The 18095-nt window shown below is 37.3% G+C and overlaps 1 protein-coding gene across 1 annotated transcript; it reads right to left on the bottom strand.

Moving 5' to 3' along the window:
- Window positions 1-2368: 2368 nt before the first annotated feature.
- LOC120263453 (protein CHROMATIN REMODELING 4) lies at window positions 2369-17884 on the bottom strand. Its single transcript, XM_039271363.1, has 12 exons — window positions 17667-17884; window positions 14223-14457; window positions 12818-12919; window positions 11985-12725; window positions 11503-11610; window positions 11245-11401; window positions 8624-11154; window positions 7909-8066; window positions 6424-6538; window positions 5369-5436; window positions 4622-5291; window positions 2369-4542 (listed from the first exon to the last, which is right to left on the bottom strand). The coding sequence occupies exons 2-12, from the start codon at window positions 14436-14438 to the stop codon at window positions 2641-2643; spliced, it is 6768 nt and encodes a 2255-aa protein (XP_039127297.1). The 5' UTR covers window positions 14439-14457; window positions 17667-17884; the 3' UTR covers window positions 2369-2640.
- Between the last annotated feature and the right edge of the window lie 211 nt (window positions 17885-18095).

The following is an 18095-nucleotide window of genomic DNA, read 5'->3' as shown; positions in this document are numbered from 1 at the left end:
ATAGTTTTCTACTCTTGCCAAAGAGAGTTTAGCCTATAGATACTAGATCCCCTGTAAAAGATATTTGTATCTCATTAAATAGGAGTGTTCGGATCTTAGCTTACTCTAGGTGATAGCACAGGTGTTGTAAAGCTTGAGTTCGTGCTTAGGGATGGTAATAGGGGCGGGGCACGCCTCTACCATCCCCACCCCGTATGGCAATAAAGTGGGACGAGGCGGGGCAAGCCTTTACCATCCTCGCCCAGCCCCCGCCCGCCTTATCCCATTTTTTTTTCATAAACTGTTCGCCTGCCCCGCCCTGCCCCACTCATAATTACAAACAAATAACTAAAATTCCTAAAAATATTTTTAAAATAAATTTTTTTATAAATATATATACTTATAAAAGAAAGGTTATAAGGAATTTATTGAAATTTTTTTTAAAAAAATTCATTCACTCCCCTACACTATATAATATTTATAATAAGTTAAATTATTAGCGGGCGGGGCAGGACGGAGCATATGGAAAACCAAAGCCGCCCTCCGTTCAGGGTGCATCAGGTCGGAAACCACAGGTTAGTTCATTTTTTGCCATCCTTATTCATGCTTCTCATGTGTACTCGTCTCTAACATATGATTTATCCACATTCATTAAAAAAAAAAATACCACGATATTCTTGGCTTTGTCAACATTTTTAAAAATACTCTGGATGCACATGTACCTACACATCCATTCCCATTGTTTCAACTTTCAAACCCCCTTTCAAACCAACAAAAACAATTTATCACAAAATAATAACAATAATAATAATAAATAAATAAATAAATACCAGCAAAACTCCATCCCATTTCACTATATATAGAGAGCATGTTTGTGTGTCTGTATATGTATGTGTGTGTGTGTGTGTGTGTGTGTGTGAGAGAGAGAGAGAGAGAGAGAGAGAGAGAGAGAGAGAGACAGAATTAAAATCTCTTATTCGTTTTAATATCAAGAGAGGAACACACAGACACACACAAACACAGATATATATATATATATATATATATATATACAATGAGCTACATGTTTATCATTTCATGGTGCAACAAAGGGAGCTCAAGTAGTAATATTGTTAATAAATCTAGTAACAGAGAAAGAGAAGGAGAAGGAGAAAAGATCTCCGACAAAGTATCGAGAAGGCGGCCGAGCTTCTTCGGCATTGAGAAGTTTGTAAAGAAGGTGAAGAAGAGAAGCAAAATGGGTGCAATGTGGAGCAAGAGTCGGAGGAGTGGTACATCTTCTTCTTCTTCTTTTCATTGCCAATATGATCCTTTGAGCTATGCAAAGAACTTTGATAGTACTGGTTTTGGATTAACTTCTTGTGATGGTGATGATTATTATTGTTATCATTTTTCTCATTCTTTTTCTTCAAGGTTTGTAATGTCTACTTCTTCTACTTCTTCTTCTTCTTAAGATTTAAACTCTTTGTTCATTTATTTACTGTGAACATGATATGGATAATTGATGGAGATCATGTAGACATAATTAATATTTACATTGCAATTGAATTGGATGAAGAGTTTTATTTGATTCTCTCTCTCTCTCTCTCTCTCTCTCTCTCTTTGTTAATTTTTGTTTTAATCATTTATCATACTCTTGTAGGTAAAAAGAAAGGAAATTTCACCTTTTTACTTACCACCATAAAATATTTATTTACATACATATTTTCACAAATTTCTGACTCTTGATTTGAAATCATGCATAAAAAAACAATATTCATATGAAGATAATGTGAAATGTAATATTGCAATATCAAAACTTCACAGGCGTATATTTGCAAAAACAAAAAAAATCCACCTCCCTTTGTGGGAACGAGATGGAAGAATAAAATTTTCCGATCACTATAACGGGCTGGGGCGGGAAGTGATCTCCCCGCCCCGTGAAATCCCGCCACCGAAATGTTTTATATATATATAATATTTGTTGAAAAAAAAAATATATAATATCATGTTTGATATTAATAAAGATATGTCTTAATTGGTATCTATATTCATAAATTTAAGTATTAGATTATTAGTTTTTTTTTTTAAAAAAAAAAATGTATTGAGAAATTGGGGATGGATCCCCATGGGACGGGAGTGAGAACTTCCTCCTTGATTCTTCACCCGAAAAATCATCACTGGAAATGGAGAAGTGAGTGGGGAGACACTTTCTGTCCCCGCCTCATGCCCATTCCTAAATGGAAGCCACTAATGAAGTGATGGAACTGTGCGTAACTACCTCATTTCAAAAATAAATAAAAACATAGTTCCATAAAATTAATCAGTGCTGATCTTAAAATGCCAATTACAAAATTTCCAGGGTTATATATGCAAAAAAAGATGGCCTCATACAAAACAAGAAGAAGACTGATCAAGAAAAGAAGAAAAAAAAATTATCTTTATCTGAATAAGTTAACAACAATGTTCAACTGTAATACAGTAATTTCAATTGAGCAACACTTACTATATAATTATATATATATATTTCTCTTTTTGAAAACTTTACAAAGATGTTTCGATCTCGAAGTATTTTCTGCAAGGCGGCATTTGTTCTGACCGAGCTACAAAACTGGCATTCCGCTGGTCAAGCATAGATGAATGTTGATGATGTAAGGCGAAAAATATCATGGTACATGATCACTATGAACCATCACCGTGTACGGTTTCTTCTGATGATAACTCATCGGTTTTTTTCTCTTCATCTCCGAACATATCTGTTTTAGTCTTGCTACAATCTCCGGCCTGTGCAGTCTCCGCACACGATCCCATGAGTGAGTTTGTACTTCCAATTCGTACTCCGCTGAAGGGTTTTAAATCACCGGGAACTTCTTTGCCAGTTGGTTCAGTAGTTGTTTCCTGTTCTTTTGAGGCAAAGGTTTCAGTTACCAGGAAACTAGCTTCCGGAGTTACAACAGACGGAGATACTGATTTCTTTTCTTTGTTTTCAAATGATGGTGAGGATGGTGAAGTTAAATTCAGGTTCAGGGATAGAAGTCTGGGATTTGGACCAGCCGACGGGATGTCTGAATTATCAGGCTGAGAGTTCTTGCTTGATCCTGCAACCTCGGGAGGTACCTGACGAAGTTTCTGCAATTTTCTCTTCTTTTTCAGGTCTTTTCTTGGATCTTTCGGTTGGAAAAGAGGAGGGCCCGGAATGATGAACGGAGGAATAGTCGGCTTATCTTCACCGTAAAGCAAGCGGACAGATTGAGCAATTGCAGTAACAGTAGGTGGCAACTCGGGCTCCGGTGGCTTCGTTGGAGGAAGACTAACAGCATCTCGAAGCCAATGAGGAAGTTTGTCTGCTTTTGAGCTGCTAGCAGGAGCAGCATCATTATCGATTGGCGATTTGCCAAAATTCTGTTTCTTTTGTGCATCAAGCGAAAATCCAGAACTGCTTTCACCAAAGTGATAAGTATTGTAGTTCTCTGCCATTGGATGTAATGATCTATCCAGAAAATTCGGCAGTTTGAGGTACTTGCTGGTGGATGCTTGATCATCCATTTTCGGTATATCACAGCTGGCAGAGTAATTCATGTTTGGAGATACAAAATTCTTGCCTGCTGCAAATGGATTGAGGTCAAACTGGTGATCAGCATGCAAATTTAAGTTTCCAGGTCGATCAGATGATCCGATGCCAAAATCAGTAGAAAAGTTGGATTTTTCGGGAAGCCACGACGGAGCAGAGAGGAAGCTCTCATTTACTGTACTGAAATGATTGCCCGAGTCAATAGGAAGAAAGGAAGAATTCAAATCCCCACGGCCTAGTTGGATATCTGTCAGATGCGAGCGGAACTTAGAAGGATCAGCGCCTAGACTAGCAAATTTACTGCCAAACAATGCTCGAGTCATCATTCCATCAGAGATCCCCGGCAACAACGGAGGTCTGGATGATCTTGATGAGTTGAAAGTTGGCCCATCGAAAATCTTCAGCTGCTCTTCAGTCCACCTGGATGATAAATCCCCGGGAGTTCTGTGCTTTGAGAACTTCAATTTCGGGTCTCTTAGCATGGAATCCCAGTTACCCCGCCCGTGCCTCCTCACACCAATCCAAAGAGCATCAAGTTCATCTTCCGACCACACCTCTAGTTTTACTCTCTTCTTTGAGAATTTACTTCTCGCAGAGCCAGTTCTCATCATAATACTGTCCAGAACTCTCTTGTGATTTTCGGGCAATGAATTATGAGTGGTTTGCATCTGACTTAAACCAAGCATTGAAGGTAGCTCCATCGCTTGCTGCTTTAGCTTCAGACAATCATTCAACTGTTGCCTGAAATGTGGCACCAGTGGGACATTCGGCAGCTCTTCAAAGGGAACACTAGGGTGATCCATATTTGTGCTCAAAGACAAGTTCGGCAAGAGATCCATATGTGAGGGCCTTGCTGAGTTCAACGATGGAAGCGGAAACTTAGGCGGTGGTGGGGGCGACCTACTGTCAAGACCTAAACTAGGAAGACACATTTTCTCCCGGAAAGCAGCAAAAGAAGAACTGGAACAATCATGAGGATCATGGCCACTTCCTTTCGAAGCTGGAGGGGGGCCCTGCACATCAACCAAATGCTTATAAAGTTCTCGGCATCACAAAGTTTAGCTCAAAAATGAACTGAGCAAAAAAACATACATGGCAAAAAGGTATATAGCTGTCAGATAAAATATGCTTCAAGGATGAACGCAAAACCTCCCCAGATGTTTCTGGAAGTATCTGCTGTGCATCTTTGATGTTCATATTTGAAGGTCCAGAACAAGAAGTTGGGGGAATTGGAAAGTCTGCCATTCCAGCGCTTGTTCCTCGGTGCTCATTATGTGATGATGATGATGGAAGGCTGAGGAAAGACTGAAACTTCCGAGAAGCTGATTCTGCCTGAGTAGCATTGGGAGCACAAAGTCCTAAAACAGGCAAATTATTGCTAGGAGGCACTGTAGATGGGTAACCAGCATTCTTGGACTGGAGGTTTGGCAAGGCAACATCATGAGGGAAAGATCCGGGAGGTCTAACAGAAAGATCTAGAAGAGTGTTTTGGAATCTTTTGATTCCATGCTTCAAAGACTTCCCTTGTCTCGCCATTCTATCTTTATCTTCAACTGGATGGCTTGTTGATGTTTCTCGATCATTAATGTGAGAACAACTTGGTGTTGTATCATTCATAGTTTTTCTTGGACAAGCACTCTCTGTTTCCTTTAAGTTGGGAATCTGCAATTGCATATGTGAATCAAGCCCTTCGGTCGGAAAAGGTATCTCTATTATGCGCCTCCGAGCTAACCGTTCCTTCTGCCTAGCACGCAACTTAACACTGTTTGTGGAAAGGTTTCAGCAAGGCTGCGGAACTCAAACTGACGAAATGAAACAATTAATGAAAATCCAACTTACTATTTTTCTTTGTGCGCTCGACCAGCAGGTGTGTATTCTGGTTCTGGCTCTTCATCCTCATTACCACTCTGCTTTCATCAATAATAAGTTAATATAACACAGAGATTTGGCAAATAAACACAACTTAAACAAGTATATAATCCAGAATTATAAATCAAAGTCATTATGCAAAATGTTTTTGGGAAGGAAAACATCTAAAACAAGATAGATATATACATTTAACCTATTTGCCAAGCTGCGGCATATTATGTAATTCATTTTCTGTTGAAGTCAATGCTCAATTAGGAAGGGTTAATAATGAGGATAGACACAATGCACACTCGCCAAATTGTATATCTCTATAGAAAAGCTAGTGCCCAGATGATTGCTTAAATCATGCGGTCACCACATATGTAATGCGGACAAACACACAGATAAATCAAAGAAAAGTCCTCATCACATTACATAAAATTTCTATCATGAATGTACAGTCAAACAAGTCTTATTAACTTATAAAAAATAAAAATAAACAAATAACTAGTATGAACTAAGGAATTTTTTATTCAAATAAAATGTTTTGACGCAAGCTACTGATCATGCTCATATTAAGCTCTTCATGCACCATCCATACACTTGAAAGCTTTTTAAATTTCAAAGTATTCATGCAAAACACAAGAAAAGTATGAAGCAATTTAGATGTAACAAGAACGAGCGTATACACATTTGGACAGTAACAACTCCTCAATGAACCTACAGGCGTGTTTTTCTGTAGAACATAAATGTGTAATATAACATTTGGTCAGTAAGACAATAACAAGCTAACTGCCATTTTAGGTTCACTTCCAACACACTTTAGAAACCATTGGTTGTGCGAGATCAGAGTTATTCAACTTCTTTCCAAGAAGGACAACGATGATATTTGTTAAATGTGAAAGAATTTAGCTTAGCTCTATGGTGGTCTTGGCAATATTTTCGATGAAATTCAAGTTTTTCAAGTCAGTAAAAACAGAGAATAAGTATCATTAACCGTAGATATTTGTGGAGTTGCCCTAGTAAGATAATTAAGTGGTGAGTACCTCACTTAAAGCTTCACTAGGTATTGTAGCAAATGTCTCCTTGTAAGAAACTGCTTTTCTCAAGCGCTTGCCCCGGCCAAGTGTAGCTTCCTCCTCAGTCTGATATTTTTCCCACCTATTCAATAAAAAACAAGATGTTTAGGGCATACTTCTGACAGCAACATTTAATCAAACGAATAAATATAATAGATTTCTAATGCAAAACTTCAAAGCAAGTATGTCCATTTTTTATAATAATCTAAACTCCACAAGGAATAACCAGAATTTCATTGCCAAGTGAACACCGAGTTGTTCAACTGAGCACAAAACATACATATATAAGAGAAACACAGGTCTAGTTGATGGAGTAAGTGCCGCGTGATATGTGCTAAAAAGAATATGAAGAAATCATTTTGCCCATGTTAAGTCTATCAATAAACAAGTATTTTGCAGCTTTCTAAAGCCACAGGGAAATTATTGACACCATGACTTCAGCCCATCACCATGAAAATTAAAACACTTTCCAAGCGGCTTGGAAATACTATATGAGTTCAAGAGAGGTGAAAAAACTTGATGCTGCATTTCAATATTAACCAATCACATACAAGATAGAAGCATGATTATGTTCTTTCAGTTTAAACAAGTTCTTCCACAGTTATTCTTTACGATTAAAAGCTTGCTTGGTACAAGGGGTTTGTCAGACCAGGACTATGCAAATAGCACCTTGCTCCCAACCTCATTTTAATTTGCAGCACTCACGGCCATAGAAACTTCCTTCCAATTTTTTACTACCATCTGAAGGACTTTATGTTGGAACAGCCAGCATTCTTTCTAGTATTTCAAAAAGCAATTTCAAGATAAAGAACTAGATATAATAGTCCAAACTTATACAGAATTGATTTTAATCCACTAACATTTATTAGTAAGTTGAAGGTGAATTATACAGTACGACAGCTGTACTTCATACAACTTGCATAATTTAACGCTGCAGGTTGCTTCAAGCAGAATAGACTAGCAAAACGGTGCATTAAATTCTAAATTCTTCTACTACCATTAAATCTTCCAGATAGCCCAATATTTCCTTTTCTTGGTGCTCATATATTTAACCATATAGCCCATGGAATCAAACTTTTATGGAAGTTATGAAAATCTAAAATAAAATTCAGATGAAAAGAGCTTTAGCCAGAAATCATATCTTCAATTGAAGTCATCAATCATTTGTTGAAATCCTAGACTTAGGACACAGAAGAAAAGCTGTCCACAGCACAATTAGCAAATGTTGTCCAAGTTGTTATGTAGGAATAACACTTTATCATCATGCTTTGCCATGAATAGAAGAAAATATATTGAACACAACATATTTGCATAGTAAAAACAATTTGGTTCAGTGTCAAGAATGAAAACAAAATCTTGATTCCTCAGAAAATAAAAAGGTCTGTAAGAAGTATAGTAATTAGTTATTGAGACTGTAAATTATATCAAAAGAATCATGCAAGTTGCAGTTACCTCACACGCAACAGTCGATCCCATTCATTTTCCTCTGTGACACTAGCTACATTATCCTCCTTGATTTCAGGGGTGTGTTCAGATCCATCACCAACTATATTAGGAGACGAATCAGTTCCCGCCAGATCTTCATTTGAGTCGTCATTCCATTCAAGTGACTGGTGAAAGAATGATGAATCTTTGTCGTGAGGATCATGAAATTCCATTTTACAGCTATTCTTCTCAGTAAATAGCAGTCATATTAGATACCAAAATGAAAGTTCACATGAACAAAAGGAATCACATGGCATGATTGTTAAACCTGACCAATTACAGTAGCTAATGGCTGTTCAAAGTGGGTGATGCAAAAAGAAGACTTGTACCTATCAGGTTGGCTCAACTTTTCAATAAATTTCCATTTACTCTGCATAATATTTGTTAAAAGCACAAATCTAGAGACTTCATAGCAATTGCGGAGGGGGAAAATATTATTAAACAGCGTCATTTATGTGCTGGAGAAAATACTAAATACTAGGTAGCATGGATTCAATGCTGCAATAAGTCACTGATTGTAGCAAGCAAAAAAGAAGTAAATATGACTTTGGATCAGTTGCAACTTTCAAGAAATATATCAAGAAATCAATGCACAATAATCTACGTAACAATACAAAAAAGGCACTGGAATCAGATGTGAAAAGAACATACTAAAATAAATGTACAGGTCTAGCAATTTCACCTTAACTGATCCAAGCATATCATTCTCTAAATCCCCCTCAGGGCTTTCAGAGGCCCCTGACTGGAGGTTAGAACGATCAAGCAATTTCAGTATTGCATTCTCATCCCACACAATCTTTGAGGGCCCATCAGTGCATTTATCCTGGTATACATCTCCAAGGCCACCAACCCTCCTCCTATGTTTAACCTCCCCATCTACAACGATATCAGTTATGGTACTTGAAGTATCTTTTGTATCTTTACCAGTCACATCATCAGATTCCTTGAAAAGTTCCTCAGTCCCCCAACGAAGTATATCTTCCACTTCCTTTTGAGATTCAGACTTATTCACAAAAAGTTGATCAAGCATCAATTTCTTCTTCGCAAGTTGCAAGATACGCTCTTCAACACTAGCACGAACTACAAGTCGGTAAACTAGAAGTCGACTGGACTGCCCAATTCTATGTGCTCTATTCATAGCTTGAATATCAGCATGAGGGTTAAAGTCAGAATCATATATAATGACAGTATCAGCAGTAGCTAAATTTATCCCAAGGCCACAAGATCGTGTTGATAGTAGAAACACAAATCTAGACTTATCCTGATTGAAACGGGCAATGGCTGCTTGACGATCTGCAACTGACACTGAGCCATCAACCCTTTCAAAAGTTTTAGAGCCATATTCTATAGTCAGATAATCCTCAAGGATATCAAGAAGTTTTGTCATCTGAGAGAAAATAAGAACACGATGACCTTCCTTGTTTAAAATCTTAAGCATTGAATGTAAGAGAGTCAATTTCCCTGATGCCTTTATACGCATTTCCTGAAGGAAGTCTGTAGAACCAGATTCTGGTTCAGTTCCTGGTATAAGATAAGGATGATTGCAGACCTTCCGGAGTTGCATAACAATATTTAGCATGGACTGGTGTACACCCCCTTTTCCTATATTACGTAAAATTTGATAATTCTTTGTAAGCATAGCTCGATAATATTCTGCCTGTATGGATGACAACTCAACTGGTACAATACGCTCAGTTTTTGGAGGAATATTTTTCATGGCATCTTTTTTAAGCCTTCGAAGCATATGAGGCGCAACCAATTTTTTGAGTTCTTCAACTTTTTCAGCATTAGAAAGGTCATTAAACTTCTCTTCAAATGCTGAAAGAGAAGAAAATGAAACAGGTTGCAAAAAGTGCAGGAGATTATACATCTCCCCTATGTTGTTCTGCAGCGGGGTGCCAGTCAATAGCACACGATGTTGAAAGGAAAATGTGTTCAGAAGACTAAAAAGTTTGCTACTAGAATTCTTCAAACGATGGCCTTCATCAACAATGAGAGCCTCCCAAGAAACACTGCGCAGATGAGAGGAGTCAGCAAGCACCATCTCATAAGTAGTTAAGAGAACATTAAATTTGTATGATGCACTTTTTGTATGTGATCCCTCTGGGCCACAAGCATGCCATTCATATTGACGAATCATGGCTCTCGCTTTTGCGCCTCCATGATATTCCACAACATTTAGATGAGGAGTCCATGATGTAAATTCTGCCATCCAGTTGGGCATCGTTGACAGAGGAACCAGAACTAAGCATGGCAACTTTGCTTTAAACTCTACACACAAAGATGATATGAAAGCACATGCGGATACAGTCTTCCCCAATCCCATTTCATCAGCAAGAATCACATTTTTAGATCTATGCCAGCACTTCCGCAACCAATTTAATGCTTCTAACTGATGTGAAAACAACGAGCCACCTTGAAGCTCCTTTGGCTGATCCACCAGAGCAACTACTTCACGAAAATCATCTTTGGCTCTACAAATGTCATCTTTAAGATCCTTCTCCATAGCCTGGGACTCAAATTGTTTATATTCATCAATCAAATGAGCAGACTTTTCAATCACAGGTTCATCTAGTCTTTCCCACGTACATTCATCATAAGGAAGACCATACCATTTTATCAAAGCTTCATCAATACCATCCTCTGTAACTCGGAGAGAAATAACTCGCTGTGGGATCCTCCATTGCTCCTCACAAATATTTATCAAAGCAGTTCCATACTTGGCCTTGTAATTTTCTAATTTCCTCTTTGCTAGATTTTTTAGTTGAGATTCAGAAACCCAACTGTTATGAATGTTGGATTGACCCATCCATTTGACCAAAAATTCATATACAGCAGTATCTTCATCTATAGGCTTTGGATCCTCAGCAGTTTTTAATTGAATTCCATTGTCAACACTGCTATCAGGTTGAGCATCTAGACTTGCACAGTGAACACCTTCAGAATCACAACTGGAAGGTACATGAGGAGACTCCTGTTTGGAACAATCAGCATGACTGGCTGAGGTAAGCAGTTCACCAGTGGCATTCTCTTCCAAGGATTCATCTTTCGCCTTTTTATCATTTTCGACCGCATTTACTGCACAGTCATCAAGAATTTTGGAATCTTTTAAAGCCATGGATTGATCTCTGGAAGATTCTATTGTTTTGATGGCTTCAGATTCTTCAAAACATTCTACAGTTTTACATATTTTGACACCAGAATCCTTCTCCCCTACATCAACACCAGTAATATTATTTTCATTACCATGACACCCTTCAACATGCACATTTTCAATAACTTTCAAAATAATATCTTTCATACCATTGCCAGGATTGATGCCACTGGACACTGATTCAATAGGAAGTTTTACCAAATTGATTCCTGACTTAGTTTGTGCGGAACCAGAAAACTTGTCCAGTTGAGAATATGCTGAGACCTTACTGCTTCTCTGAATTCTGCATCCCAGAATCCGATCTACCTGTTTATTATAAGAAACAGTTAACAAGTAAACAGAATTATTAAGAGAGGGATCCTTCTGCTTTTAAAGCAAAAACTGTGATCTCTGACTTGTTTGCATACCTGTTGAGTTGAATCCTGGAGGTCATCATGGAACTTGACAGTCTTATCTGCATCATGTCCTCGTTCACGCAACTGATCAGATATGGGAGAAACTTTCTCAGGGGACCTCTACATTTCAGAAGGAAAAGATGGGTATAGTTATGAAATGATAGTCATATTTTCTAATAGGTTAAAAAAGAAATAACCATCTAAAACAAACTATCATGAAAATTCAGTTTGGCATCTTAAACAAAAATAGACAAAAATCTAGCAGCGCACTAATAAAAGTAGGCAAGCAAGAAATCATATTTATCTGTAAATTTGTTAAACAAAATGTTACCCTTGAAAAAACCTTAAGCTAATGTTCAAAGCATAAACAGAATTTGAAATGACAACCGTCACTACAACTTCATATTATGGTTCCAAACGTTCCAGTTATCTGCAATTCCTATAAGCTAAAAATATAAGGCAACAACAAAAAAGGAATTAAGACATGAATCTACCTCCCTCCGTTTTTTATTGGAAAGCTTTCGCAGTTTTTGTTTCTCCTTTGAGATAGGTGTAGACTGAGTAACTGATTTTCTCTTTTGAGGCAACGCCCTAGGCTCAGGATCAGAACTTTCATTAGATGCGTTGGTAGAACCAATTTGTGCAACTAGCTTTACTTTTTCAGTTAGAATCCCCTTCTTGTCTCTCTTGCTTAACTTACGCTTCCGCCTATTTTTCTTCGACCTTTCAGTAGGAGTGTCTAATCTAACAATAGATTTCTTTGCTTGCACTTCATTCAAAATTGCTTCAGGAGATACCTCAGCATCATCCAAAAGTTTAACAGAAGAATGAATTCCCTTTTTCGAATTGCTATCCAAATCACAAGATGTGCCGGTTTGATTCTGGGCTTTATCATCTGATGGTGTTACATTGCCATTGATTGATCCACCATCACTTGAGTTACTTGATTTCGTGCTGCAAGATACATCAAGTTCAGAGGCATCTGGTTTCTTTTCAACAGAAGGAACCCTACAACATATAGTAGCTTTATTTTTTTTACTAAATCTGCGATCATGAACTGAGCTCTTCCCAGTGGCCAGCACACGGTCGGATGAAGATCTATGCAAATGATTAAGTTTTTCAAAAATGCCCTTAGTTCTAGCTTTCCTTGAACTAGCTTCTGCATTTCTTGATGGGTCGACAAATTCTTTCTGCCCACAACAATTTGGGCATTGCCATTTTCCAGGCGGCGTGCGCTTTTCCGGGAAAAAAAAAAAAGATATTAATTCTCATACTTTCCAAATCATAATAAATAGAAGATCACAAGCAAAAGATATTAAACACTTACCTTGAGGGGTGGATTTAGACACTTTAGGTGATAGGTACGAGGACAACTATCACAGCAAAGCAAATTGCCACCAAGATCACACTCTACACATTCAAAATAATACTGCACCAAAGAATAAAAAGACAGAGAATTAGTACAGTTAAAATTGGGAGCTATGATAATAAGCTACATAATGGAATTTTACAGCTATCTTATAACAAGAATTTCCAAATCAGCCAACAGTGGGATATAGCACTCTAAATTAACAAAAATCATAAACCTTTGAAAATGCACCTAGCGGCATTTAAACAAACTAGTGAAACCAAATTATGCATCTAAAACATTATTCGGTTCTTGATGGCACGTGGATGGATAAGGAAATAAGCGTTGAATCTTTCTAGAAACGACAAATTACACGGTTTTTTTACGCAATTACTCCTATCGAGTCTTGAAAATACATGTATACCGTCATAAATGTTCTCCCTATATATATATGGCAAAAGTTCACAATTGATTTACATATATAGCCCCATGGTTAGACAAGCATTATTACATTGAATCATTTGACCAGCTTAAGAAAAAGAACTTTATGTTAATTCCTAACATTTAAAAAAATGCATTAGAAAATTTTGACAGTTTAGGGAGAGAGATGTATATATATAATGGGTAGAGGTGATGATTTACCCATTTCCCATCAATTATTAAAATGATTATCAATATTTCCCTTAACTTTGAGAGTATATATGTAAAAATATCAAGAAGGTTGTATGGGTCTTCAAGAATGTGTTATTCAAGGGTACATGTGAAAGGTGAATCTTGGAATGTATATGTGTAAGTTAAGGATTTTCAACATTTTTCCACTTTTGGAGCATCCATTGAATCTTGTATAGAAGGCGAGCATTTTATAAGTGTGATAGTCACCAAAACAGGATAAGCAACTAGAAAATGGATGCCATTATCCATAAATGTAATACAAGTCTAGAACCATGCAAAAATCCTATTGTTTTTGCTAGTGATGCTACCTCTAAATTTTTTTTCCTCATCTATTTTTTTTTCTGTCATTTCACATAAAATGATAATTTTGTAGTAGAAGTGCTCCAATGGTTCTGATATGGTTATGAAATTCAAGATCACAATCAATATTTAAAAAAAACACAGATATTCAACAAAATATCAGATTTCATACTCCAGAATTGGCTCATACTGGTCAGCCCCTGCTCCATCTGCCTGCTTCTACAATATGTTTATAGGACACAATTTTAAGTCACAAATATAAGCATACAACACTATCAACCAAAATAATTAGCAAGATAGGCGAAGGTAGATAAAATGAGGGAGTACATCATGAGAGAATGATCTGTCACTCAAATCTAAGGTAAGGCTGACGAAGAACAAAAATCCTCATAAAAAAATATATATATATTACCCCATCATGTCCTTTTATCTTGTTAGAAAATCGAGTAACACTGACATCGCCTTTCAACTTCCGCTTAGCAGAAGGATAGTTCCTTGGGGTCTCTAATGGCAGAGACGGATCCTCTTTCCTTGATAACTCAGATCTGTATGCAACTCGCTTTCTCTTGCGCTTCAATACCCAATTTCTATCTATCATTCTATCATGTAAAGGACCAGCTTCTCTCATCTTTATACCACTCCTGATCCTGAATCCACAATCAAAAAACACACAAAAAAGTAAGGTGATGAAAGATGTTCAAATTAGAAACAAAATGATTGCATAAAGAAAGCAAGGGAAAATTCCTAATTAACTAGCAACATGTCCGTGTCAGGCTATCCATTCCAGTCCGGACAACTTGATCAATCCAGGGAACTTACAAATTTACAACTTAATATACCATCACAAGCATTGTCCAAGTGAACTGTAACAGGCATACAGGTATAACGACAGTACAAGTAATTGTTACAATCCAAATGATTCTAAATTACAAACCCACTTGAATTTTGGAGCCAACTATTAAATGGATTTCAGTCTGCAACATTGTAACTTAATCAATGTATCTTTCCATTTGAAACCAAACAACATTCCAGGGTTTATCATGCAGAGCTGCAACATATCCTGCAATTAGTTGCGTACATTCCATTTGTGTCTTGCATGAATTGAGTGCTTCAAATTGCGCCAAACTTGGTCTCAGTGCCTTCTATAAGCTAGATTCTAGCCGTACAGATCTGCCACTTCTTGAGCTCCAATCAGGGTGGAGGCACTGTTGTTCCTGATATGGCCTCCTAAACCTAGCCCAAATACAACAAAAGGTGGTCGGCTTTCTTATTTGGCCATATACCAATGAGAGATCAGAAAATATAATACCCTCAAAGAGAAATAATGTTGAATAACCCCATGCTTGTGCACCTGGGTCCTTCACATTGCCAGCACATGACCATTCACAGGGACCAGTGCCCAAATCTCTTTTTGATCATTGCCATGAATAAGTTCTAATTTTGTAAAAGGCATGATATTATATCGTATCCATTGTGTTTCCTGTGTTTCCTCTGAGTTTCGCCCTTGCCAACATCATACTTGCAGTTAATGTGCACTTGAGTGGACATTCAGACCGTTTTTCCATTCACAAGCAGCAGTGCCTATTTTCCTTGCCGCAACCACTATAGGCACCTTTCTTTTTGTGCCAGAATAGTCCGCGGTATTGTCATTGTGATTCCTTCCAGCAACCACCTAGACCAGTATTATTCATCGACACCATCAGTGACATGATCTAACACACTTAACAACATCCTCGACTTGTCTTTCTCATTGTTAAAACTCTCCTTCCTTAGCTTCTTGTAATTTATAACATGGAGCTCAACAAAAAGCTTTCCTTTTCTAATGTCACAGATCATGCTGCAGTTAGATTCACGCTATTGTTTGACAAATAGAAGATCATGATGCGCCATTTATTTCCTCATAATCATGCTTTAGCATTGTATGCAAAGCCTAAATATAACTAAATTCGAAAGACAAAACAATCAACTTTGACACAAAGAATAATGTATAAATGATACAATTGAATGCAGTTGATACTTCAAACATTAATAGATTCATGCTATTGTTTGACAAATAGAAGATCATGATGTGCCACATATTTCCTCCGAATCATGCTTTAACATTGTATGCAAAGCCTAAATATAACTAAATTGGAAAGACAAAACAATCAACTTTGACACAAAGAATAATGTATAAATGATACAATTGAATGCAGTTGATACTTCAAACATTAATAGATTCATGCTATTGTTTGACAAATAGAAGATCATGATGCGCCACTTATTTCCTCAGAATCATGCTTTAACATTGTATGCAAAGCCTAAATAGAACTAAATTGGAAAGACAAAGCAATCAACTTTGACACAAAGAATAATGTACAAATGATACAATTGAATGCAGTTGATACTTCAAACATTAATAGATTCATTCTATTGTTTGACAAATAGAAGATCATGATGCGCCACTTATTTCCTCAGAATCATGCTTTAACATTGTATGCAAAGCTTGTTTCAAAAAAAAAAACATTGTATGCAAAGCCTAAATATAACTAAATTGGAAAGACAAAACAATCAACTTTGATACAAAGAATAATGTATAAATGATACAATTGAATGGAGTTAATAGTTTCAAACATTAATAGATTTATGCTATTGTTTGACAAATAGAAGATCATGGTGCGCCATTTATTTCCTCAGAATCAAGCTTTACCATTGTATGCAAAGCTTGTTTCAAACATTGTATGCAAAAGCCTAAAAAAATAACAAAATTGGAAAGACAAAACAATCAACTTTGACACAAAGAATAATGTATAAATGATACAATTGAATGCAGTTGATGCTTCAAACATTAATAGATTCATGCTATTGTTTGACAAATAGAAGATCATGATGAGCCACTTATTTCCTCATAATCATGCTTTAACATTGTATGCAAAGCCTAAATATAACTAAATTGGAAAAACAAAACAATCAACTTTGACACAAAGAATAATGTATAAATGATACAATTGAATGGAGTTGATGGTTTCAAACATTAATAGATTCATGCTATTGTTTGACAAATAGAAGATCATGATGCGCCACTTATTTCCTCAGAATCATGCCTTAACATTGTATGCAAAGCCTAAATATAACTAAATTGGAAAAACAAAACAATCAACTTTGACACAAAGAAAAATGTATAAATGATACAATTGAATGCAGTTGATACTTTAAACATTAATAAACTCTGTTACTTCACCATTACCACAGGCTGCCCAATCAAACCCTAAAAAAGGGTTCCCAGAAGCTTCACAGAGGAATCCATGGCAATAGTCTTCACATCAGCAAGTTAAGACCAAAATTCAGCCATCTTGAAGCCAATGATAATACCAACCATTAAAAACACAGTCTGCACTCTTTTGAAAGAACATCTCCAAAACCCCAATATCACTTCAGCAAACTAGAACAAATCCATCAGATCACCAATTTCACATTCACAACAATCCACATTATCTATGCCCAAGTTCCTTCTTTCCACAGCAAAAGCAGCTCTGCAGTCTCCAAGCAACATCACAAACACAGAGATTCACCTAGGGACCAATCTCCAAATCCTCCAATCCACAAAACCAGTCACAAACCCTCCAAATAAAAACCCAAAACACGCTAAACAGCAACACCCAAAAACAGAACAAAAGAAAGAAAACCAAAGATACGATCTTTCGGAGCTGAGCCGCACCGAAAACCCTCAAAGGCAAGACCTTTTTCCTTTCCATCAAGAAACAAAACAACCACCTTCGATTAAACCGATCCAAACCGAATTAAAACCAAGAACAGCACAATCAATCAATCGATCATTCATAACAAGCTCAAAAAACAAAAATCCACAAAGTTTTACCTGGAATCCTTCACATCTCCATCCACAGACCACAACCCAGTCCCTACCAGCGCCGGATCTCCAGCTGCACGCTCGGAATCAAGAAGAGCCGGCTCAAGAGGACAGGGGCGATCGAAAGAGGAGATGGGTCGCGCTAGGGCAAGAGAGAGCGAGAGAATGGGAGGGTTGGGTGGGGGAATATCATTTGGGGGCTGCGGAGAGAGGGGCCGGTGCGCGTGTGCGCGACCCGGGCGACCATCCCGGGCCCTTGAACCAATGAGAACTTGACACGTGGAAGGCCGTGCAGAGTAGCGGCAGGGTCAGCAGCGAGCGAGCGACAGGGTTTTAAGAGGCCGAGGCTTTCCTTTTCTTCCTTTCTTTCTTTTTTTTCCCTTTTTTTTATAATTATTTTGGAGTTTTTTCTTCTTCGTTCTTTGAATCAAAGATCAA

This window comes from Dioscorea cayenensis, chromosome 6 (assembly GCF_009730915.1).
Source record: "Dioscorea cayenensis subsp. rotundata cultivar TDr96_F1 chromosome 6, TDr96_F1_v2_PseudoChromosome.rev07_lg8_w22 25.fasta, whole genome shotgun sequence".
Lineage (NCBI taxonomy): Eukaryota > Viridiplantae > Streptophyta > Magnoliopsida > Dioscoreales > Dioscoreaceae > Dioscorea > Dioscorea cayenensis.
This window is presented reverse-complemented; position numbering and strand designations above follow the sequence as displayed.

What these genes read in the sequence shown, in the direction of transcription:
- LOC120263453 (XM_039271363.1), bottom strand. Translation starts at nt 14,438, where the DNA reads ATGAGAGAAGCTGGTCCTTTACATGATAGAATGATAGATAGAAATTGG. An exon ending in CCAATAAAAAACGGAGGGAG is followed by an intron (nt 11,611 to 11,984) that starts GTAGATTCATGT and finishes TCTGAAATGTAG; the next exon opens with AGGTCCCCTGAGAAAGTTTC. An exon ending in TGGCATCAATCCTGGCAATG is followed by an intron (nt 11,155 to 11,244) that starts GTATGAAAGATA and finishes GTGTTGATGTAG; the next exon opens with GGGAGAAGGATTCTGGTGTC.